Source organism: Citrus clementina, unplaced genomic scaffold (genome assembly GCF_000493195.1).
Source record: "Citrus clementina cultivar Clemenules unplaced genomic scaffold, Citrus_clementina_v1.0 scaffold_1, whole genome shotgun sequence".
In the NCBI taxonomy this organism is placed as follows: Eukaryota; Viridiplantae; Streptophyta; class Magnoliopsida; order Sapindales; family Rutaceae; genus Citrus; species Citrus x clementina.
The window spans coordinates 22967773-22993996 of NW_006263303.1; the positions used below are offsets into that span (position 1 = coordinate 22967773).

Genomic DNA, 26224 nt, shown 5'->3' on the forward strand with positions numbered 1-26224 from the left:
ATTGTTAAAATTATGAAGAACGATAAATATTACAATAGAGTTAATTAAATTTTTACCGTATTTTTTTAAAAAAATAATAAAATTAATAATTTATTACCTTATTGTCTCAAATTAAAAAATTTTAGTTATACCATAAATTAAGATTTAAAGATGGGAGAGTTCATAATTTGCAAGTTAAAAGATTTTAATTTAGTTAAATTTATAAGTGTCCATATAATTTCTTCCTAGTAATTGAATTAACGGATTACAAAAAATAAGGTTTTATAAAAGATTTTCAAGGGGTCTAAAAAGCATGTCTCCCTTTTGGAAAAATGATTTCTAGTTCATGCCAAGGCCTTTGCATGGCCCAATTTTTTATACAAGAAAGAACAAAACGAAAATACGCTGCCATTCCTTGATATTAGACGGAACGGGGAAGGAACATTTTAAACCATCAAAAATACCCACAAGGGAATTGCCGAATTAGCGAGGTTAGTGTGCAAATTGATGCTTTTGTATCTCCCTAAAACTGTGTAGCAGGAGCTTATTGTCACGGACCGCTCAAAATTACCACCAACAGATGATAATTTCGGGCGCACAGGTACGCTTAGTAAAAGTTCGTCTCGAAGTGAAGTGTACTCAAAAGTTCGAGTGCGCTTAAAAATGGGCCGCCAATATAACAAGCAAATCGTGGTGCGCTTAGTAACCATCCAAGCCCGCCCCGAATTCTAGAGTTTTCTACAATTGTAAATATCCTATACTATTCTAGAATTGAGCATTTAGGTCCCTAGAGATATATATACAAGTTGCATGAAACATTCAACAACCTTGCGCTCAAGCCTATAAATAGGGGTGAGCCCCCTCATTTGCCCAACAACCACACCACACACACAAACACTCAAGCATACACACAAGCTCTCTAGCTCTCTTGTAAAGCTCTCTTATAATATATTTTTTACTGTGTAATAAAATATATTTTGGCTACATTGCTCTCTTCTCTCTAGTATTTTCTGCAAAGCATTTTTACTTGGCTAATTGAGAAGTTCGAAAAAATTTACTTAGCGACTTGTGTGCTAAAAGTCGCCTAAGTGCCGCACGAGTTTGTTGCACAAAACTCTCATTCCGTGACACTATGCTAGCTTTTATCGTTTCTGTATATGAATCTTATGAATTAAGTGTATATCACTGTATATTGTGATGGTTACAAAAGAAGGCCTAGTAGGCCGACTACTTGAGTGGGGCAGATTATGGGTGAGAGTAATAAGTATCACATATGTGCATAATGCATGACAGCATATACTGCTTTAAAATTTAAAACTATGCAGAGAGAGAGATCACCTACCACATCACCAATACTACTATGAATACTTTCAGAACTGAATTGACACTGTTTTCAACTCCTAAAGACATGCAATATTGCCAACAGTTGCATGTTATTGATTCTCACGTGCATCCGCTTATAGGTATCATGCACATATACGATATGTATTCACTAAATATAGAAAGTTTGAAAACGTTGAGGACTATTTATTTAATTGAAAGATCTTTTGCTACTTTTAGTTTTCTTTTGTGGCTGTCAAGTATCAATCTAGACAGTAGACATTATCACCACCGGACGACACAAAAATGCTTGTAAATTAAATGTCTGAATAAAAGAACATATATAGCGATCATGCATCATCGGCAAACAGACATACCCAAGAGTCATTTTCCTTGAACAATTCCCATTCCTGGCTTCTTGTTTCTTCTTCTTCCATTTAGTGCTTCCCCATCACTATTAATTCTCTGACTCCACCTCCAATCGTGCGCTCAAGCATGAAGCACCCATTAAAAGTTAGATTCGTGCTGGCATGGACAAATCATAGCCGTCCATCACAACCGTTTCATATTTGATAAATACTCCCATGTGATCGTATCATTTATTGCTAAATTAAGAACCTTCCTATGCCCGACAATCTTTACAATATTAATTATGAGCGGAAAATCAAAATCAATTAATTCAATTGTTTATATCTTTTGAGTAATACGATGGCAGCGACTCCAGTTTTGTCTCACAGTTTGACCTTGGCTTTTTGGCTTGTCGCATTATTTTTATCTTGATTATTATTGTTATTTTTTTAATTTATTAGGCTTGATTAGGTAAACGTAAATAACATTAAAATAGTACAAAAGAAACTATGGATGTTGGGACGTTTCATGTTGGCTCTATTAAACTAAAATATGCACAAGTACATACATAGTGTAAGATCTAACAATATTTTGAAGCTTGGATTCGGTGAATCAAAATTATATTTTATTATCTTATTTGAAATCAAAATTATAAATTTTTAAAATTGATCGTGATGAAATGGATTTCATTGTGATTCTTGATTTAAGAAGGATAAATTTTATTCACATTAATTGGCTTTTAGACTTAGGGATATGAAGTTATTTACGAGAATTTTGATTTGTTAATTTGTTTAGTCGCATTAACCAACATTCATACCATTTTGTACGGATTGGAACATAATCATTTAAAAATGACTCAAAGATTGATTTAGCTGATGTCATTAAAGATAATTATGGTGATAAAATAATTAGCCACTTGCAGCGTTAGCTTTAATTTTTTTAGATTTAGAAAGAGTCGTTATATTATCATCTTCATCGCCAGTTGTTATTCATAAACCAGCAGAACAAAATACCGAGAACAAGTACAAGCAAAAAACAAATGCAGAAAATGGCTGTAATGCATTAGTGTTAATTTCTAAGTTTTTTTTTTAATTAGATAAGATAATTAATATAACAAATTTGTTTCATTAGACAAAGTTCTCTAATTTATTTTTCATGTTTTTCTTGAATATTACTGTCGACATGAATGATGATATTATCAATTTGAGGGATTTTTCTTTAATCGAAAAAATAAAAAAATAAGGATTTCCCTTAATTTAGTGGATTTCCTACGATAGCCTTTCTATTTGGTTTTTAAATTTAATAAATAGTTAGTATTCTATATAATAACTTATTGATTACATTTTCGCTCATACTAGAGAAGTTTGAACTTTTAAATCTCATGTACCAGTAGAGTGATAATATAATCACAAATTTTTATATAAATTTATATTATACAAACTGATGTAGTATTAATTCATTGGTTGAATAAAAATATAAAATAATATAAATAAATCATGTGGACTAAGAGATATTTAATTCAACTAATGAATTAACGTCACATCAGTTTGTACGAAATAAATTTATACGAGAATTTGTGATTATATCATTACTCGTACTAGTATTATAAGAGATTGTACAAGATACTCACAAACATTTCTTTGACAAAGTGAGGAAAAAGTTTTTAAAAAGTAACTCTAATTAAATACAATGTATGCTAACCAACTCTGTGTGTGTGTGTGAAAACTTGCATATGGATTAAAGGTTACCTTTACAACTTTTGAAAATGAAAATTATGTAGTTACTGGTGAGCATCGATGCTTCACACAACTTTAGACTTTTGTCAACTTTACCCAAGAATAAATAAATCATTATGATAAAAGATTGGAAACTTAGGATTACAGTTTTAAAATCGAGGGATCAGTCACTTTGCATGCAAGTTTTCCCAAAAGATGCACGGCCCATGGCCTCTGTCCCTCTGCCACTATAATTGCTAATGTCATTCTCATTTTCAGTGCTACAGTTCTGGTTCTGGTAAAAGCTAATGTGGTATTTTCTTGAAGGGTCACTTCATTCATTTGTATGGTGGGAATGGGAATAACTAGTGGGAAAATGATTCTTTCCCATCTGATCCCTTTTAAATTTTTCAAAATTTTTTGACATGTGTCTTTTAATAGTAGTGTATGGTGAAGATTCAATTTTTTTATTTTCTTATTTATTAACTACCAATTAACAATTGACTTATTTGTTCAGAACATAAACAGATCAGGAGAGAATCATGATCCTAACCAGTGACTGATTTTAATCATTTGGTGTTTTCCTTTCGTAAGTTTATTTTTAAAGCATCCGTCATATTTCGTGGGTTTTCCCCCTTTGTCTTTTAAATTAACGATTTTACTTTTAGGAAAAAGAAATTCGACATGAAAAATAGAAGAAAAATATGCGAATCTCATTCGTGAACCCTTTTCTTTCTCTTGTATTTGGTATGCTTTAATTGGATTTATGTTAGAATAAAATTGAAAATAGACGTTAAGTTGTTAACTCAAAATACCAAAATCATGTTAAGCTATATGAAAAAATTGTCTTTCTTCTAATTCTTACTTTCACAATATATATTACACGATAATCTCTTGTTAACTAGATAATTAACTACTGTTATCATCGTCACCCTAGTATTGTAATCACGATTTGATTTTTTTTTTAATTACCTTAACTTCTACACAAGTATGGAGCCACATTTATTTTAACCACGATCAATGTTTAAATATTAATAGTTGTCATTCTCTTCTACCTCATTTGACATACATTAAATTACCTTCTCTTATTAACATAACAAATATCATTCACATTCTCTTAACAAAATATTCATTCAACTAATCCATTTAAAGGTGTCGTAATCAAATAAGCCCTTAGAATGAATCTAACTTAACTCAAAAAAAAAAAAAAAAGATAAAACTTTCATCTTGTTATTTTTCAAAGTCACTTTCTATAACAATCTCTTATGCATTAACTGCTCAAAAAAAATTTCTCATGTTGCCAAACGCATCATCATCACTGCTCACAAGCAATCCCCAAAACTAGAGTCTGTTTGTTAATGACCACACCCTTTGTAAAGGTGGGGTCCCCCACATTCAACGTGACCATTTTGCGCGTTTTGGGTGGATGTCCAATGGCAGGGAGCCACGTAGGGGATCGCCAGGTTGGTCTAGCTGTCCTCCAATCAGGATTGGTGAATGAGCCCACGACTTTTGTCGCCGGCTCGCTCGAGCCGACAAAACGACCGGTTCAAACTTTGTGGTTCGCCCCATGTTGCACGGTGCGGGCCAGGACGTGTATAGCAAGCGAAGCGAACTGTGTTATCAATCAGTTGTCATTGGAATGGGTTTTATGAAATTTTCTTCATAAAATCCAAAACATCGTGATCGTAATTGATTTAATTTTATTTTTTCTAAATATATCTAGTTAATATTTAAAAAAAATTGATGATGGAAAAAATTCTCTTAATAGATTTTTATTTTAAGGTAAGAGTAATTTTTTAAATATTTATAAAGGAAGTGATTATTTTAAAGAGTAGTTTTTTGGTTAGGAATTTTAAAGTGCGTGGAAAATAAAAAAAATTAAAATTACAAGATTTTAAAGATTTATAACTTAAATCACTCAAACTACACAGATTAAATATTTTTTCTAGCATTCCTACACTTTAAAAATTATGGATTGAAATATTTTTATATTTTGAAATAACCAATTAATGAAACTTCTTGGTATGACTCAACTTTAAACAAAATTATCTTATAAAGTAGAATAATTTAAGGGTCTAGACCTAATGAAAAAATTATTTGACTTAAAATATATTCTTAAATAAAAATTTTGAACTATTTTTTTTATTTATGAAAGATGAAAAAACTGGGCTCCGTAAATATTAAAAGTTCAAAAAAAAAAAAGGAAACTTCCTAAACATTAAACAATCAATTAAATGCCTTAAAAAACAACTTAGTGAAGCCTTATTTATTTTCTCCGATGGAAAATTAAGCTTCAACTTTACTTCGGACAGCGGCTTCGGCTTGTCCAAGCCGAATTCTCGAACTCTCAACAAACATGTCATACACATACATGACAACTCCTCCGAACGCGTAATTATAATATCTATGTTAAATATGAAAAAAAAAACTCAATTAAATAATTAAAAGAAAACAAAACCAGTAATATAAAATAATCGCCAAGCCAGCCCGCAAAAAGTACTCATTCATTTTGCTCCCTCTCTCTCTCTCTCTCTCTAAAGAGGAAAAATCTCGCACATTCATCAAGAGGATCGGCGGGAACGGTGGAGCTCCGGCGGAGTTAAATTTGTCGGCAATGTGTAACACACGCGCTCTTGGCCTGCTACTCGTTTCAGCTCTGGTTGTACTTCACTGTGGAGTTATAGCTCAAGTCTCGGCTCAGGGATCTAATGCTACGAGTCGATGGCAGACACTAACCGGTACCGTTTTTGTTTGTTGAGCGACTACAATGAGTTTGTTTTCTGTTTGGTTGTTGAGGAGGAAAAAAAATGTGGTGATAAGATGAGAAAATGCAGCTCTAGCTCAGTATAAGCTCTGAGATTAGCGAAATTAAAAATATAATTTTTTTTGGAGGTTTAGAAGCTGAAACAATAAGTAAAATCAATTAAATAAATATAGTGAAGTAAGGATTTAAGTGTTTCTTTCGAATTTTTTTAGGATTTTATAATGAAAATCTGAAGAAAATATGAGAATTCGACTGTAAAAATGAAGAACGCTTTGTATTTGGAATAGAGTCAGTTCAGTGAAGCACTTTCTTCTTATTATTTTCTTTGTTAATTTTGTTATTATTATTTTGAAAATCTAAACAGAGACTGTCTAAATCAAAAGATATTTGTCTATCTGGAAAAAAGAAAAAAGAAAAATAGTATGCCATTTTTGTATTAAATGGAACTGGAAAAGTTAGTCCGGACATAATAATGTGTTTAGCATGAGCAAATTCTCATTAACTTTATCAAATGCTTTTTGTTTGTATCTTTATTTTCTTTGGTATACTGTTGGATAATCTTACGTCTCTGATTATGCTTGCAGGAGATCCACCATTTGTAGTAGCACGTGGAGGATTTTCGGGTATATTTCCAGATTCTAGTTCCATAGCTTATAGTTTGACGCTGATTACGAGTGCGCCCAGTGTTATCTTATGGTGTGATGTGCAATTGACCAAAGATGAAGCTGGGATTTGCTTCCCTGATCTTAAGCTTGATAATGCTTCTAACATCGCTCAAATCTTTAAGACTCAGCAAAAGAATTATCTTGTTAATGGGGTCCCAACCCCAGGATGGTTTTCCATTGACTACACGCTTAATGACCTATCGAATATAATCTGTAAGCTTTTCATCTTTTCTTTCATTCTTTCTCTTTTGATGAGCGGGTAGAATTCATCATGGTTAGATTTACATCATAATAGTCTATACTTTTTGATAAGTTGCTCTTAAATATGGATATGTGCATGTTGATTTCACAACCAACATAACAAGGTTGATCATACTGGTTTGAGCTATTAAATTGCTCAGGTTATCTGACTTCTGTGAATGTTAAACGACTTGACAAGTACCTACAAGTGATTATCCAAGTCTATTGTTGAGTGTTTGGTGTTTTAGATTTTTTCTTTCTTAATTGTTTTTTCCTGACCTGTACAGTAAATCAAGGAGTCTATTCTCGAACCGATAAGTTTGATGGCAATGTGTTGCAAATCCTCACTGTTCAGGGTATGGCAAGACAAATAAAACCACCAGGCTTATGGTTGAATATTCAGGTAAGAGATATATTGTTTAGTCGTTTTACCTTGTCTCTTGATACTGGTAGATTCTACACTTTTGATATATTTTGGAGCCAACCCTGTTGTTCTGACACTTCTGCAGCACGATGCATTCTACGCACAACACAATTTGAGTATGAGAAGCTTTGTACTTTCTGTATACAGAAGTGTAGTTGTCAATTACATCTCTTCACCTGAGGTGAATTTCTTGAGAAGTATTGCAGCAAGATTTCGACCAAGCATGACGAAGCTGGTTTTCCGATTTCTTGGAAAATCTGAAATCGAGCCCACAACCAACCAGACTTATGGTTCTCTCTTAAAGAATCTTACATTCATCAAGACTTTTGCCTCTGGAATCCTTGTTCCGAAGGATTATATATGGCCTGTAGATGAAAGTCTGTACTTACTACCTCATACCACTATTGTGTTGGATGCTCATAAAGAAAGACTAGAAGTTTTTGCATCAAATTTTGCAAATGACATTCCAATTAGCTTCAACTACAGTTATGATCCACTGACTGAGTATCTCTCGTTTATTGACAATCGTGATTTCTCTGTTGATGGTGTGCTATCAGACTTCCCATTAACTCCATCAGCAGCCGTTGGTATGTTGTCTTCCTTTTCCATTGCATAGCCTATGCGCATCCAAAAAAATCATGAGGTTTTTGGAGTTTTTTTGTTTATGAATGGTTTTATATCTGTAACTTCCATTCTGAGGTTTCACCCAAATCCCTGGATAACCATAGACCTAAATGAATATTCAACTATTTGGATTCAGACATGATGTTCCTATTATTGATAATCTCCTCGCAATTGTCTTGACCTTGTATCCTCAAATCTCTACTGGTTCATTCAATTGTTTCAGTGTGCATTGTAGACTGCTTCATTTGGCTATTCCTTATTTTGATTTTGAATTGGTGATACTCTAGCTTCTTTTCAGCGAATTTGTATAATTTTATATTTTAAGCTCACTTAAATTTGTGACAATTTAAAATAGTTTTTTTTTATTTTGCAGAATATTACTGCAATTGCCTGAACTTAAATAACATTTTTGTTCTTTGTTTTATACAGCTGAAATGGCATATCCAATATGGTTACATGGATTTGATCATTGCAACAATGGTTTCTTGTTTTATTATCTCTGACATTCTGATTTATTTCGTTGTGCTACAGATTGCTTTGCACACCTTGGAAAAAATGCATCTAAATCAGGTATGCCCCTACTCTATGGTGCTTTTTACTAACATGTTTATCTTTGTCACTCATTGGTGATGTCACACTTTGACTAATGGCATAAAAAATTGCTATGTTCCAGCAAATCTTTTGGTCATTTCAAAGAATGGAGCAAGCGGAGACTATCCCAGTTGTACTAACTTAGCATATCAGAAAGCTATTTCAGATGGTGTTGATTTTATTGACTGCCCTGTCCAGATGTCGAAGGATGGAGTCCCATTTTGCCTTAGCTTTATAAATCTTATTAATAGCACAAATGCTGCGCAATCGAAATTTAACAGCATCACAACTACCATTCCCGATATCATGGCAGGCAGCGGAATATTTTCTTTTAGCTTGAATTGGGATGAGATTCAAACCTTGATCCGTAAGTTAAATTGATTCTTGTTTCTTTTTTCTTTGGTGTAAAATGACCTTCAACTCGGTGCTCTTTGTTATTATTTCTCTCTCTCCTTAGATTTGTGGGTGGGGGTGTGTGTAAACTCTGTCCATGCACACTGAGAAAATAGCCAAAATGTACCAGAAGATGGAGAGAACACGGATTTTAGAGAATATACTGTGTCCACTCTAGATTGTAGGTTGATTTTTGGATATCTAAATTTATACTTTTATAGAGTGACATGGTTTGATAATATTCATTTTTATCTACTTCATTGAACAATCACTTCCAACCTAACAGTAGAATGACGAATGAGTTCTTTCTTTGGTAAATTACATGTACTTTTTTGTCTCTGGGAAGGACCCCATAATCTACTTTTGATTATATATTTCATTTCTATTTTATTTTATCTGCCCATGGTTCTACTATTTGCCTAGTATTATTGTTATTATTTCTCATAATAAATATGATTTGCTGTTACCTTTTTTGGTTAAACAAATACTTATCATCTGATGTTTATTTATTTTCTTTTTCACTGTAGCTCAAATTTCTAATCCATATTTTAAGTTTAAATTATTCCGGAACCCAAAGAACAAAAATGCTGGAAAGTTTATGAAATTGTCCGATTTTCTGGAAATGGCAAAGAATGCAAATTCTCTTTCTGGTGTCTTGATCAGCATAGAGGTAAGTTTTGTTGTGGCCTCAGTACTTGAAGATTTCATATCCAAATTATATTACTACATAACTTCTAGCTGTATTGAATCGTACTTCTATTTGTATCGTATCATAGTCACTTTCCAGTTTGACTCAACTATTTGTAGCAGCTGACTTTGATCTTTATTTTCCTGTACTACCTTCAGAATGCAGTCTATCTTGCAGAGAAGCAGGGAATGAGTGTGACTAATTCAGTAATGGAGGCCTTGGGAAATGCAGGTTACAATAAGCAGACAGCTTTGAAGGTTATGATTCAGTCCACAGACAGTTCTGTTCTAATGAAGTTAAGGGAGAAAACTAGCTATGAGCTTGTCTACAAGGTTAAAGAAAATATTCGTGATGCTCTTAACCAAACCATTGAGGATATTAAAAAGTTTGCTGATTCTGTGGTCCTCAGTAAGGAGTCTGTATATCCTCTAAATTCAGCATTCATTACTAGTGCTACAGATATTGTTCAAAGGCTACAATCTTTTAAGCTCCCAGTTTATGTTGAAACATTCAGCAATGAGTTTGTATCTCAAGCGTGGGACTTCTTCTCAGACCCAACTGTGGAGATCAACACATATTACGAGGGAGCTGGTATTGATGGAGTTATTACAGAATTCCCTATGACTGCTGCTAGATACCGAAGTAAGTTGGTTCGGAAACATACATCTCTTTGCTTATATGGCGCAGGAATACATTTTGTCCTCAAAGTTTGCTAATAAAAGCAACTTTGTTTCTACATCCTAGAAGTCCAGAACCTCGACAAATTTAAACATTCTAGACCAGACTTACTGCTAATTGTAAGAAGCCTCCGATATATGCTTACTTGAATGGACATCCGTAATACAAAATATGCGAATTAATGCTACTAGTAGTCTCTAATACTACCAACATTACGACTAAGAGCTTCTATCTCATCTCATCATTTCTGTTTGTTGTTATGAGCACTGTGAAGAACAGTTAAGTTGTTACCTTTTTATTAACCCCTTCTTGCTTTAACAATCTATTGCAGGGAATCGATGCTTAAAAAGGGGTGACAAGACACCTCCTTACATGAACCCTGTTCAGCCTGGTGGTCTCTTGCCACTCATCACGTCCGATTACTTGCCACCAGCTGAGGCACCAAATCCCATCCTGACCGAGGCTGCTGTCACAGAGCCACCTTTGCCCCCCGTCACACCAGTCCCATCTACCAGCCCTAGTGATGGTAGTGATGGTTCGGCAGCACCTGCTACACCGCCAAATGGACAGCCGAAAGTTGCCACAGGCATTTTCCTCTCGACTATGGCTATGCTCCTTATCACTCTTTTACTACTATAATAAGGTCACTTCAGATTATTTGTGATTGCTTGGATAAGAAAAGGTTCTAGCTTTTAAGGTTTTGCTGCTTCTATCGTCCGGCTAGTAAATTTTTTTTTTTTTCCCCATGAAAACGGTAGCAAAATATTTTTCCTTCTCATTTTATTTGTTGGTAGGTATGTTCATAAGTTCTGGAGAGGTATATGCAATGAGGTATTTGTTTGTCATTTCATTGTTGTAAGAAATATATTTTGCCGGTTATTCTTTATGTGTAATTTATAATTATCTGTAACGCAAAAGCTTCGACACCGATGTGTCGTTTTTGTTTTCTTTGTACTAAACTACACGTCGGTTATCATGTTTAATTTCTTCCAAATTTGGTTACGACGCCGCCATCATTGACCAACATTTTTTACCCATTCAAAATTTCATCGTTGCTCTCAAATTACCAAATTTGCTAATTACCATCTCGACACTTTTGGGCGGGTGTCAAAGAAGGCCAAAATAAATACAGAAAAAGGCATGCTAATTAGGTTGATTAATTAGTAAGCAGTTGCTCGTAAAACTCTCATATTAAGATTTACTTATATGGTATTATTCATATTTCAAGTAGCATTAATTGTTGTCGAGCTAATTTTTTGTTTTTTTTTCTCTCTTTCATTGAAAATTAAGTAGACAACAGCAACCCCACAATGCACATAGAGGTAGAACCGTGACACCTCATCGTTATTTATACGAACATGATATCTATTGATGGATGGCAATAGCACGTATTAATCTAATGGTGCTGCTGGGTTCCTGATCATGTATGTCGATAGGATATAACTTGGACGGGGCCACAACCACAATACTTGAGGCTTATTTAATTCAATTCTACACAAATTTTTTTTTATCGCAATTATTTTCACAAACACTCCCCTAACACACGCATAAGTCTCCAAACATCCCTTGAGTGAGAAGTAAATACTAGGGATGGCAAAAATCCCCACGGGGACGGGTACCCTCGGGGATTTTCCCCATTCGGGGAGGGTATGGGGATAATTTCATACCCAATTTCTTATTCGGGGAGGGGACGGGGAAATTTTTTTACCCAATTTCTTATTCGGGGAGGGGACGGGGATGAGGTGGAATCCCCATCCCCTACCCATTTCCCCATTTTAATTTTTAATTTAATTTTAATTTTTTAAAATTATTAGTAAATAAATTATAAAATTTAAATTATAAAATTATAAATATTGGTAAAAATAAAAAATATCAAAATATTTATATTATTAAACTTTTAGGCCTAATTAGCTAATTAAAGTTCTAAATTTTTATTTAGGACATTAAAAAGACCGAGTAGATTCTATTAGCCAAACATTTTTTTTTAATTTTGATATTCTTTAAATATTTTAAACTTAAATCTATTTTTTATTTAATTTTAGATGTTATAATTGTCCACAACGAATCACAATTTTAATATCTAATCTAATCTAATCTAATATTTACTTTTAATTTGCTCCGATTTAACTATTGTGTTGTAAAGGGAATAATTCACATTTATAAAGTGCCCACGCCACCATTGAAAAAGTTAATTTTGAATCTAAATTCGATTTTATTTGTAACAATTTTGTATTAGACTATTAATTTGTTCATGATAGTTTGTAAAATAAGTTTGTATCCCTTGCATGTTGCGTTACTTACTAATTTAATGTATGTGACTTTTGTAATAAATATTAATGTAAGATATATTTCGAACTTTATTTTTATTTGAATTTTTTATTTTAATATGATTAACTCAAAATAAAAAAAAATGTATTAGTTATTCGGGGATCGGGGACCCTCGGGGATCCCCTGTTATTATTCGGGGAGGGGATGGGGATTCTCTCAAGTAATTCTGACGGGGACGGGGAGGGGATGGGGACATACGCAAAATATCGGGGATGGGTACGGGGAGATCGGTCCCCTCCCCTCCCCTCCCCATTGCCATCCCTAGTAAATACGCTAAAAATGAAAAAAAAAATTAAAGCTTTGAGGAAGCAAATAAAAATTAGACAAAACATAAGGTACGTGACCTTAAGGGTTTCGTTACACTTGCAATTCAATTCAATTCAATTCTTTCTTTCTTCTTCTTCTTCTTCTTCATTTAACATCTATAACAGCATATGTACTTATTTCGTTAGCATGCATATAAATAATATAGCTAGTGGTTTCCTATTTAATTATATACCATGTTCAAATGGAGAATATATATAAACAACTTTCATATGCCCAACCATCTCATTTTCATTCTTTTATTTATTTATTTTTTCAATTCTTGAGTTCATATTTTGCTACAAATTTTACAGCAGAGGAAAGGAGTTTTTTATGGATAGTTTTGCTTCCTTTTCCAATTATTTTCAACTTTCCTACTGCCTAACCAACTTCTATTATTTCCAGTTCCTAAATTTTTCGTTTGACAGCTTAGGTTTAATATTTACCGAAAAAGAGAATAGCTTTAAATATATTTGCATACTTAAAAACGAATGGGACAATCAAATATTAAACCATGTATTTAGAGCTAGAGCATGTAGCTTTCTTCCCATCGTATACACGAATTTGAAATTTTGAAATCTTAAGCCGGCTGGGTAATTTAAGACTCGAAAGAAAATCCTAATTCTAATTCTTTTTTAGAAGAAAAAGGAAATCCTAATTCTGGTTGGCGAAGGTTTTAATTATTATAAAAGCCCAGACGCTCTCGTAGAAGTTAAAACTCAACTCAATATCACCAAGTTGCACTTTGCTCAGTATTGTTTTTCTAGAACTATGAAGATAAACTCCCTTTTGGCACCGGCGCCTAGTCCATCTCCACCTCCTCGGCCGCCCGCCGCCCCTACTCTCAAAGGAAGAGACGTTGAGGAGGTGTTTCCCTTTGATATGATTTATGAAATCCTTTTGAGATTGCCCACAACATCTCTTATTCGTTTTCGACGCGTCTGTAAGAAGTGGTGCGGCATAATTGACAGCTTTTCTTTTGCTAACGAGCATGTGTCCGCACGTTCTATACCTGCTGCTGATGAACCTCAAATCGTGCCTATGCCCGCTTTGGCTGGTGATGAAAAAGCTCTGCATTCATTTATATGCGATGTTAATCTTGTTAAGCGAAGTGAGCGTCCAGTCTCAGAGTTCTATGACCGAGTTGCGTATCGCGTCAGCGTCATTGCTCATGGTTTAGTTCTCTTTGTTGATAAGGCTGATCAAGGGAACATCTGCTTGTGCAATCCTCTTAGAGGAGAAATCTTAGAGTTGCCACGACCACGGGCAGTGGTGTCCCACCACTTGGCCAAGCACTTCACTTGTTTTGGAATAGGATTTGACAGTGCAACAAATACATACAAGATTGTCCGAGCATATGCACAGCCACTAGATGATGGGATTTTTCATCTCATACATTTTAACAAGTTTGAAGCTGAAGTTTATACTTTAGGCACACGTTCATGGCGACCAGTCTCTCTGCAAGTTTTGCAAGTTTCCTTTTCTCCTTCGTGTCTATCAGGTGTATCTGCATACGGAGACACGCATTGGCTTAATCGGGATCGCAAAAGTAAAAAAGATTCTATAATATCTTTCGATTTTGAATCGGAGGAGTTTAAGGAAACTCAACTTCCCCAATTTGGATACCAAAAAGACTATAATGATTTTCAATTAGTTACTGTGGAGGGATTGTTGGCTATTGTTAGTTATCCATCTGATACACTGATTGATATATGGATGCTGAAAGATTATGACAATAAGAAGAGGGAGTATTGGGTAAGAGAATATAGGGTTAGTACTCAAGTGTGGGCAAAGCAACCCAATGATGTCACTGTGGGTGTTGCAAGACCGGATATATGCTTTCGGGAAGATAAACCTTATATCTTTGCTAATGCTGGCGGCCGGGGGTTGGTTTTTACTGCTTTTCTTCCTAAGCGAACATTTGTTCTTGATCTAAAAACACAGCGTATTTGGTACGTGCAATGCCCATTCCCACAGATGTATAGATGTTTCAGAGGACCGTCCAGTTATACGGGGAGTCCTCTTTCTCTCAGATACTTTGGCAATCATGTCAAGCGTTCTCAAAAGTACTCCTCTTGGAAGACTGTTCGGAAGGTTTATGTTTCTCCATAGACTCTCTAATTATGAAGATTCTTCAAAGACTCTTTGTAAGTTTTATCTTTCACCATCGACTATCTAATTATGACCATAGGTTATGTTTGTGTTTCGCTGTAAACTATTTAGTTATGAAGATTAGTTATGTTTATGTTTCTCCACAGACTATTTATGTTCTATTTTTTGCAACAATAAGCCTTCTGTTCTTTATTTTCAATATGGTGTTTCTCTTCTTCTGATTAAAATGGTAAGGTGAATTCTGCCTTGCTTGTCAAAGTTTCTTCTATATTTATATATGGCTATCTATCTATCTGGCTGGAGATTTTTGTCTTGGAAGACTGCAAAAAATGCGGTAGGCTTCTGTTGCTACCGTGTATCTATGAAAGAACCCGATAGATAGAGAGACAATGGAGAAAAGTCTTTCTCGCTCTCTTTCTCCCTGGAGACCAACCTCAGCCACAAATCAATAACTTTTAAAAGGTGAACACAACAATCAGTCTTCACCATTCAGTTGGATCTATTATTAACTTTTACTCGTTTACGCTTCACATAATCTGTAACTCTTTTCGTTTTGGCTGCTGTTCGAAAATGTGAATGAGTAGTATATGTTTGTACTTTAATTATCTACCAGTTTGCTGAAATTTGCTGTATAATCTCTTGTTTTCTTGTTTACTATTAATTATACTTTAAATTTGTTTATTTTTCTCTCTTGTGATTTGTTCCTGAGGCTACAACTCTCCGATAGCATGCAGCCAATCAACAGTGTTATAAAAAGCTCAGTACAGTTCAGCTTAGAACTGGACATCCAGGGTTATGACGGGGCTTTCAGAAGGCCTACCACGTACCAATACGTGCTTGCTGCGTACGGGAACTACGTCCAAGCAGCCAGCGGAGAAAAAGCTGGGCCGTTTTGCCAATGATTTCCTTTTGGGTGGATATATATATTTGTCCGCCGCGCGTGGGTCAGCTCTTCTTTTTTTATCGCTTTGGGCTTCTTAAGCTTTTGATTCCAAGCCAAGATAAGATGGCCATGAATGGCAGGCCATTTATCCCTTTGCTAATGAAGTTATGTTTTGTCTATCCCAGAAGTTCTCTACTTTGCTGCTCTGCCTTTTCCACCCAATTGACACAGTCAGCAGAAGAATGATGATGGCAGACAAGTAGTTAAAACAATTTCTTGGGTCGGTCCTTATAAGTGTTAATACGTATATAATTTCAGTGTATTAATTTAAAGAATTATAAAGGACCCAAGTAGTTAAAACAATTTCTTTAAGACCTATTTGGGAGTGCCCGGTGTGACACCGTTGCACTCTCTTCATGCATTAAAAATGCCTTCAGAAAGACCAAGTCCTTTTATAATAATAATTGGATGACTCGTAGAAGACATTGAGATTTGATTTTATTACCAATGCAAGGATCAATCACATATATATAACATCAAAAGACAGCAAGAACTTCCATTTTAACACATTTAAGTAACATATTGAAGTGCAAGCAACATGTTGATTGATAGGATCAACATTCAAGCTCCAGAAAATAGTCCCCACACTGATGGAATTCACATGGCAAATTCAAACAACATTCAAATCTTGAATTCAGAAATATCAACAGGAGATGATTGCGCATCAATGGGTCCGGGGTCCCAAAACGTTAACATTTCTTCAAATGTTAAAATATGGCCCTCGAACGTGGAATCAGCATTAGCAGCCTTGGTGGAACCCCAAACGAAAAAGAAGTCCGTGAAATTACAGTGCAAAATTGTAACCTCAAAGGTACTTCAAATGGTGTCAGGATCAAAACTTGAGCAAAATCTTTAAATTTATAGTTTCTTTGTCTTGACCACATTACATCAAAATCCTGGTTCCGACACTGCTGACAATTAATTGTTTTTTATCTTTTGTATGTCTTCAGCCGATTTCAAACGTAAAGATTAGTCATGTGAAATTCAGGGGACATCGAGCACGAAAGTAGCAGTAGATTTTCAATGCAGTAAAGTGAAGCCACGTGATAAAATTGAGCTGAGGGATATATATTGACATGGCTTGTCGTGGTGCTGGAGGAGGACAAGCTGTATCTAATTATTCTAATGTTCATGGTGTTGCTTAAGGCAAGCAACATCCTCCACCATGCACATAAAGATTATTTCTTCTAGTTGTTGCTCTCCACTTCACGTAATGTACATCACTTGGGAAGATTTAATTTTTATATATAATTTAGGTACAGATTACATAAGCAAAAGTATCCCATATAGACTTTTGTACTCGAGCTACTACTTACTTGGAACATATCTAGTGAAGTGAGCAATAAAAATTTTGATTTAGTTTTGACTTTCTGAACTAACTAATATGGATGCTCATAAAGAATTGCAATTGAGTAATACAAAATCTAAAAAAAAAAAAAGCATTTTTTAAATGGGTTGAATTCGAATAGAATACGGTTATTTTATGGCAAAATAATATAAACAATGTAAGTTTGCTATTATTCTAATACAAGAATCTACTTTAAAAAATAAGAAAATAAAAATCATGAACAATTCATAGATGAATGACTGGGATTGAAGTTCAAACAACCTCACTAACGACTTTTTTTTAGTTTTTTTTTTTCAAATATATTAAATAAAGCATACTTTTTGACAATTCTTCTGGCGTTTATATTATAAAGTGATCGCATCATGATTTTGTAACACCTAAATCATCATGAGGAAACATCGGTGCCTTCGCTGTTTTTTGAATGGCCTTAAAAGTCTACACGTTATATGGTATCGAACTTGAAATGCGGTTTGTGTTTCCTTTGCTTTCTTTCTCTGTTTCTCATTTATCCATCCAGCGTCTCCAACTGCGTCATGCTGCTGTGTTAATGATGTCATTACCTTCTAATCATGGGCCCACGTAATTAATTACTTAGTTAAATTCTGTGGCCCACCCATAAGCCCATGGGGCACCGTATCAATGCAAGAAAGCCCAACACAAAAGGATGTTCCACGAGTTTCGTTACCTGATTTTGATGATTTTTTTTTTTTGGTTTAATTAACTATTCATTTGATGTAATAGTTATTTATTTTTTCTATTTTCTTGGAATTGGGAAGGTGGTTGTGGTGACAAGTGGATCCACGATTTCGAAGAAATTAAATCGTTGTCAATTGTTCATATGAGGACAAGAAAAAAATTGACAATTTTTCATTAGTTGAAAGAGAAAGTAAAGAATATGTAAGATTTTACACGAAATCTAGTGTTAAATCTTAATCAAAATGCAACAAAAATCTAGTGTTAAATCTTAATCAAAATGCAACAGCTTTTTTTTTTTTTTTTTAGTTTTTTCAAAGAGTGATTAATTATATACAATACACGTAGACGTAGATATTTTAAAGTGTTGAAACTAACCATTGTACCATTTAGAAATAATATCTATCACAATTTAGTTTCATGAATTGTAATTCACAAGTTTCATTCATCACTATGTGTGATGGTTTCGATTATGACACTATTTATAAAAATTCTCATTCGAGTTAGTTTTTATTTTGACGTGAAATCCCAATGACCAAATCTTTTATATATCAAGATAATACAAACTTACCTGCGATAACATGATAAAAATAATTTTAACTATTGTAACCACCTAGTTGTTAACCCGAAATTGTCTCAAATTCGACACCGGATTTGGTTCTTTCACGGCTGATGTGGAACCCGAATTTGACGAACAAAAGATAAAAATGTCAAAATTTGAAATCAACATGAAAAAAAGAGAATATCCAAATGAAAAAGATCTGTGGACCGAGATTCATATTTACGAGTTCGTAAGTCTTTAGTCCCATCCTAACATCACACAGATGTCAAGTACCCCCCCAATTGGATATTTGTTAAAAATTCCCAATTTCTCATTGACCCAAAAAAGCTCAATGAAAACTTTTAAAAAAATCTTGATCTACCACGTGTCACTCATGCAACGGCCAAGATCCTCAAGGCCTTTACACGCATCAGACCAACGTTATGCTGACATAACGCTGGAGTAAGAAAAGAAACGGTGTTACTTGACCTCAAGGAAACTCCCATGTGGGTCTTAATATTGGCGGCCAACACTTTCACTTTGACCTTCCAAATTCATTAACAAACTCTTATCTCTCTCTCTCTCTCTCTTTTTCTCCCTATATATACTCGAAACTTTCTCGTTCTCTTTCTCACATTCGCTGCATAAAAAAGTTGTTGCATAAATTTGCTTCGAGATTCATTGAGATAAGGAAAATTAAAAAAAAAAAAAGCAAAATGCCTGAGAAAGAGAACTCTGATGTTGTTGTGAAAGAACCTCGCTCAGTGGTGAGAAAGTTCTTGGCTAGGCCTCAAGGTGAAGGCATGGGAGCCATTGTGAGAAGAAGTATAGGAAGGTGAGAGAAAAAGAAAAAGAAAAAAAAAAGAACACATTTGCTTTTGTTTTTGGTGTCAATGAAATGGATAAGAATTTGAGATGTTTTGTCTAAATGGGTTAATCTGTGTGTTGTTTCAGGTTTGAGTTGAGATACTTTGATCCTTTCCTTGTTTTGGATGAATTCTCTGGTGGGTTACTCTGTTTTGTTTCCTCTGTTTTCACATGGTATCATGTATGTAGAGGCCTCGTTTTTGAAAGTGTTTTTCTTGTTTTTGACGTTTTGGGTGTTGTATTTTGCAGTTACTGCTCCTGCTGGATTTCCTGATCATCCACATAGAGGTTTGATTTTCCTGAGAAAGTTGATGCTTCTGTTTACACATGGCAATTACGATGAATCTGATCGAATGTTTTCTTTTTAACAGGATTTGAGACAGTGACATACATGTTGCAGGTACTACCAATTAATAATTTAATCTTTTGTATTAAAAAAAATTGAAGCACAAGGATGCGACTATTTTATTGCTTTTTTTTTCCCTTTATTTTTTATTTTTTGGGGGGAGGAGTAAGAAACTATGATTTTAATAAGTCAATTAGGTAAATGAACATGATTGTGTGACTTTAAATAAACACGGTGTTAACAAGGCAATCCTATGTGGCCGGCAACATTTAAACGTAAAGTCAGCATGCCATGCCAAATAATGCACGCATATTGCCCAGTTATGCAAGTCATGAACAGAACATTTCTGGGCAGTTGCCGCGAAATCGTGTCAAAAACGTATATATAAAGCACGGCATATTAGTACTACTTTTGTCATTAGTTTGAATTTTCAGCATAAGCGGCGCGTGATACTGTTGCCTAAGTTCTGTGCAATGATTTGGTGACAGGGAGCTGTTACGCATGAAGATTTTGAAGGGCATAAAGGGACTATAGGGCCCGGTGATTTACAATGGATGACCGCAGGAAGAGGGATTGTTCACTCAGAAATGCCTGCAGCTCAAGGCACTCAAAAGGGTTTGCAGTTGTGGATCAATCTCTCCTCCAAATACAAAATGTAAGTGGTGGTCACTGGTGATTTGGAACTTTAGTTGAACTAGAATATATGCTTGTCTAATGGACCTTTTTGTTTTTTTGACCCTCAAAAGCGATTCTGAATTGAGCACATATTTTATTGAATGTGCATCTTGCCTCAGTGCCAACTTTCCCCAATGTGCTTTTTGTTTTTGGTCCAACTGAAGAAGGAATCTTTAATCATGATCTGCCAAATGCTTGAGACACTAACTCCAGACTTTTGTCAACAATCTCTATAGCATGTAGCCATAGGGCAAAATTTAAAACTTTATACATTTTTTTTTTCCTCCCTATCTCAAGCTTCATTAATTGATCTTTAAATTGGTTAATGCAGGATTGAGCCAAGATATCAGGAGGTTTCGAGTAAGGACATTGCAGAAGCTGCAAAAGACGGGATCAAGGTTAGAGTTATAGCAGGTGAGGCCTTGGGAGTTAAATCACCAATCTATACTAGAACACCAACGATGTACTTGGACTTCACTCTAAAACCCGGAGCTCACCTTCGACAACCGATCCTAAGATCCTGGAACGCATTTGTGTATGTCTTGGAAGGCGAGGGCTTATTTGGCACCGTGAAATCTTCACCGGTATCAGCTCATCATCTTCTGCTTCTAGGATCTGGGGATGGCTTGGAGGCATGGAACAAGTTTTCTAAGCCTCTCAGGTTTGTCTTAGTGGGAGGTGAACCAATAGGCGAACCTGTAGCGCAGTTAGGGCCATTTGTGATGAACACACAAGAAGAGATTGATCAAACCATTGATGATTTTGAGAACTACGTTAATGGATTCGAAAAGGCAAAGCATTGGAGATCAGAAGCTGCACTTGCCCTTGGTTTCTAGGTCCTGTTTCATTGAAGAAATTATTGGTTTATTTCAAAAGTAGTAAATAAATTGATGCCAATTTATCCTCAAATGCAGTTCAAGGTGCATGATTCAAAGTTCTTATGGTTTCCTGCAGATTCTTTTCAAAAGCTCCATTTCATTTGTTTCCCAGAAGTTTAATTTTTAACGTTTTCAAAGGAAATTAACTCATGACGTTTGATTATGAAATTGGTCGTTACAGAGAAGGAATTCAAATTCCAACCAGGCTAGCATGCTTGCCTGTAAATGCAATCATGTCAACTTTTGGTAACCATGACACCTTGCTTCGTACTCGTCGGGGTTGGACTTATTGGGCTCCATTTATATTATATTAACATACCACCATAAGCTTGGAATTTGTAAAATTCGGAAATTGTAGACATAACTAGACATTCCCTTAATTGGTAAATGCCAATATCTGATACAATTGAATATATTTGGTTGCAAATTGCATTGTTTTATAAATTAATCAGCTGTGATAAATATTTGACTAAAGCAAGAAAGCCCGTTTCATTCTCCATCAAGTTTCTATAATTTTTTCTCATCCAAAATGGGGAAAAAAATAAAAGAAAAAGTAATTCTTTTCTTGTGGGCAACTACATTTAATTTTCAAGAAATTTGATGCCTACAAATTTATTATATCTTTTTTAAAAGGTAAGAGAGTGAGTAAAGCATAAGTTTCCGGATAGCCAACTGAATAAAAGTGTTTCGGGGCATTATATCTTTATTCTTTCTTGATACTTATGTAATCATAAATTCTATGAATTAACTTGAAAACTTAAATTCAATAGAATTATTAATTATCAAACATAAGTCATTTTAGTTGTAAAGACCAGGCCCTCCCTTCTAAATTAGTCAGGTTCTGATTTAATATTATAACTAGAAAATATAACCGCGTTTCACGCGGCTTTGAAAAAAGAATTTAGTATTATCTTTTTTTCTTACTTTACACTTGATGAAACTGATAAAAAATATAAATTGATTTTTTTTAAAAGATGAGGCAGCCTTATAAAAAATGAAAAAAAAAACTATTAGCCAGCAATACAAATAAAGAAGCAACGTAAGATAAATAATAAAATGAGAAAATATATTATAGAGTGATTTTATTCATTCCAATTGTGTATGTACAAAACAAAAAGATGAGCTCTCATTTTATAGTTACATAATCACTTCATGAAATTAATGAAAAATTATAGATCATAATTTCTTGTGAGATAGTGAGAGTTATAGGGAAGCTAAAGGTTGCTAATGAGAGATAGTGGGGAGACTAAGAGATATATGTTATGAACATCTACATTTATTTTAATAAATTCATAACACTCCCCCTTGGATGTTCATTATAAATAATATGTCTCATTAAAACCTTTACATAATTGTTATTGTGTAATAACAATCAAATTAATTGTGAGAAGATGAAAAACTAAATGTAAAAGAAAATTTCTCTATTTATTAAATAATAGAGAATATACAAAGATGAGAAATGGTGATGCCACATCACCTTCTCGAGTCCCAACTTTATATATATATATATATAGATAGATAGATAGATATAGATATAGATTGTATAGATTTAGAATTTAGATGTTTGGCCGACTCATGATTGTAATATAAATTGTAAAAGAAAAAATCATCAAATATAAACGAGTGAGTATTGGGAAAAAATGGTTCTCATTTATTTATTTAATCAAATGTTAATTCTAATTTTACTCTCTTTTTTTCTAATTTTTTAAAAAGAGAACTTAGTTGTGAAGTAATATCCAAATCCAATGGCTGAAACCTTCATGTTACCCTCTGAAATATTAGGATCACAATGAGAGCCAAATATTGAAATATAGTTCTAAGTTCTACTTGAATGGAAAAGATTATCTTTCTCTGATGCATACGAAGACAAGTAACTCCTTCATGTCAACTTACCTTCCTTCTAAATTTGAATCTAGTACTTACAAACTAGGATTGTGGGGGCAGGAATTAACCCTAATAAAGTACACACTGTGAGAAAAAGGATTTACCATCTAAATGGGTACCAAAATCAGATGAAATTAGGCTTTCAAACAGGGCCTAAAATCTACCTAAGAAATAACCCAGAACCCCCCATCCTACTACTTGTCATCGCCTTATTGGTTACGTTAACCCAAAAAAAGAGTGCCAAAACTGGCGTTATAAGAATTTCCATAGATAATTATCTTCTATTTAATGTCAAAAATTAACTTCACAGAAGAAGACTCGCGCAGACTTGTAATACAAAAAGAAAATTAAAGGCTGTGTTGGTGGTGTTCCATTTTTACAAATCCAAGCCATGAACAAAAAAACTTCGAAGCTCATCAAAATCCTCCTGTCTCTCTTCGCACTCAACTTATTCTCTCTCTATCTCTACTTCTCTCACTCTCATTCTCACTCTCAGCACCATAACCAGAACCAAGACCGCTTACCGTTCACGGAAACCCACTTTCAACTTCACCCTCCTCACCATTTCTCCAAAGCTTGGCCAATCATCCCCTCTTATTTGCCCTGGTCACAGAATCCTAACGTGGGTTACCGTTCATGTGAGGCCTTTTTCGGAAATGGGTTCAGTACCCACTTGGATCTTTTGCCTGCCGCCGGCTCCGGCGGGTGGTTCCGGTGTTATTACAGTGAGACGTTGGGGAGTTCGATATGTGAAGGGGGGAAGGTCAAGATGGACAATCAGAAGATCAAGATGTCGAGAGGAGGTGAAAAGTTGGAGGGTGTGATGGGGAGAGCAGATGAAGAGGAATTGCCTACGTTTCAAAACGGTGCGTTTCAGGTTGAGGGCGATGTGAAGTCAGGGTTTAAGGGGAGGAGAAGGAAGAGGGAAGGTGAAAATCTGATGAGTGACGAGTTTATTGATAAGTATGTGCCTCAAGCTGATATTTTGAAGCATACCATGAGAGAGTTGCTGGGAACTATTAGAATTGCTGATGCTAAGGAGTTTGACGATTGCGATCAGGTATGTTTGGATTTTTAAAGTTTTTATTTTTGGATTGTTTTGGGCAATATGAGGTATGAAGTTGATCTGGATTAGAGGAGATGTTGTGATCTGCGGATTCTTTTTGTTTCATAATTATGGAAAGTGGTCATTTATTTTTTCAATTGAAGGTTAATGATTGATTTCCTGATTCTTTGGAAATAATTTATTAATGAAATGGATAACTGGAAGAAGGGTTTATTTGTGGTTTCCCGATTGATTGGAAGTGATTTAATGCAAATCATACCATTTTTGGTGATCATGAGGAAGGGATAGATTTATAATCAGAAACAAAGATTATGGGTTGAGTGTGGAATTTTATGGAATTGAAGTAAAGGAGCTTAAAGAAGATTAACCGGTTAAGAGACTCCTCTTTTCTAATTCTTTTCAGAAATCTCTCATCAGTGCTATTTTTATTGTTTCTGACATTAGAAGCATACTTGCAGTGGGTGGAGGAGCCAACACTTCTGGTTACTCGGTATGAATATGCAAATCTTTTTCACACGATGACAGATTGGTACAATGCGTATATTTCTTCAAGAGTTACAGGCTTGCCTAATCGACCCCATGTGGTTTTTGTTGATGGCCACTGCACAGTATGCTTTCTCAATTCCAAATGACTTGTATTACCAGCTGCATCTTTCATATTTATCGACTTATTAATGCATGGATCAAGTTTGGATAACATGATTTTTCTCATTATTGGCAGATAACATGTGAGTTTTGAAAATTTGAGACTCATGAAGAATAGATTGCTAAAATTATTTTCAGCTTTCTGCATTCACGCTCATTGAATGAAAAAAAGTGCCAGCTAAACATGAATAATTTGAACTGGTTTAGTCTTTTGGCTTGTTAAATGAGATCCTGTTCTAATTGTGGATGTGCTGAGCTTCAATCTAATAGTGTCTGAGAACACATTTTTCCAACAGTGTTTTTTTGGCTGAATGTGTATTTTTTATGTATTTTTATTGTTGTTTTATTTTTTGTTTTGTGTCTTTCGTGGGGCGGGGTGAGAGGTGTGCATATTGCCAGAGTGATCGTGAATGTAAGTATGGTTTATGTACATTTCAGTTGGGTGATGTCTGATTAAATGCCTGTATGTTTTGGATCCCATTTTATTGATCACGTGTCTAGTTCGTGAGTATTCGATTAACTTAGTTAGCCTCTGGGAATAAATCTATAATGACTCTGCTGCTTACTTTGCATAAATAGGCAATCCTTGCTGCTGATTGTGTTGCTTCTCAACTGGTGTTATACATATCATTTGTAAATTCAGAGCAATCGATGTTACAATTTTGGTGTATTAGATCCAATATATTCACTTACTGGATTCTCTGATGTTTCATTATAAGATAAGATCCTCCTTTAGGTCTTATTCTAATTCTTTTCTGTTGTTCGACATCTTCTTGGTGGTTACATCCTCATCACTCCATTGGTTTCTCTCTCTCAATCTATTCTCCCTCTCAGTTTCTTGACTGTTGTGTTAAACATGCTGTAGGCAATGTTTCATACTGCTTCTGATTCTTGAACCGCTTGATCTTGATTTGTCCTTTAGCCTATTAACTCTCTGTCCCAAATATCTCTTCTTTGAAATCATTCAGGTTGCTAGGGAACTCCCAGAATCTGTGTTCATTCCTGTTTTTGTGTAAATTGTCTGCCTAGTTTGTTTTGGTTGTGTTCCTCTGATTTATAAGTACTGCTTATTCATGCTTTTTATCTTACTTTAACTGATATGTTTCGTCTGTTGAAAATTTTCCAGACACAATTGGAAGAGACATGGGACGCATTGTTTTCAA

General features: G+C 34.6%; 3 protein-coding genes across 3 annotated transcripts in view; all 3 read left to right on the forward strand.

The window, feature by feature from the left end:
• The first annotated feature begins 5823 nt into the window (after window positions 1-5823).
• Window positions 5824-11437, forward strand: LOC18054960 (glycerophosphodiester phosphodiesterase GDPDL3). The gene is made up of 9 exons (XM_006452427.2): window positions 5824-6103; window positions 6714-7007; window positions 7322-7437; window positions 7544-8045; window positions 8614-8652; window positions 8756-9040; window positions 9594-9736; window positions 9913-10396; window positions 10764-11437. The coding sequence occupies exons 1-9, from the start codon at window positions 5980-5982 to the stop codon at window positions 11069-11071; spliced, it is 2295 nt and encodes a 764-aa protein (XP_006452490.1). The 5' UTR covers window positions 5824-5979; the 3' UTR covers window positions 11072-11437.
• A 7861-nt stretch (window positions 11438-19298) lies between these two features.
• LOC18054962 (pirin-like protein) lies at window positions 19299-21501 on the forward strand. Its single transcript, XM_006452429.2, has 6 exons — window positions 19299-19535; window positions 19655-19704; window positions 19817-19855; window positions 19939-19967; window positions 20402-20568; window positions 20920-21501. Exons 1-6 carry the CDS (start codon window positions 19417-19419, stop codon window positions 21422-21424), a joined length of 909 nt encoding a protein of 302 aa, XP_006452492.1. The 5' UTR covers window positions 19299-19416; the 3' UTR covers window positions 21425-21501.
• Window positions 21502-23503: 2002 nt separating this feature from the next.
• LOC18054963 (beta-(1,2)-xylosyltransferase) overlaps window positions 23504-26224 on the forward strand; it is a 3897-nt gene continuing 1176 nt past the window's right edge. The window contains 4 exon segments of the mRNA XM_006452431.2: window positions 23504-24410; window positions 24875-25024; window positions 26188-26221; window position 26224. The exon segment at window position 26224 is cut by the window's right edge and continues 1176 nt beyond it. Of these exon segments, the coding sequence (XP_006452494.2) occupies window positions 23742-24410; window positions 24875-25024; window positions 26188-26221; window position 26224 (854 nt within the window). The 5' untranslated portion in view covers window positions 23504-23741.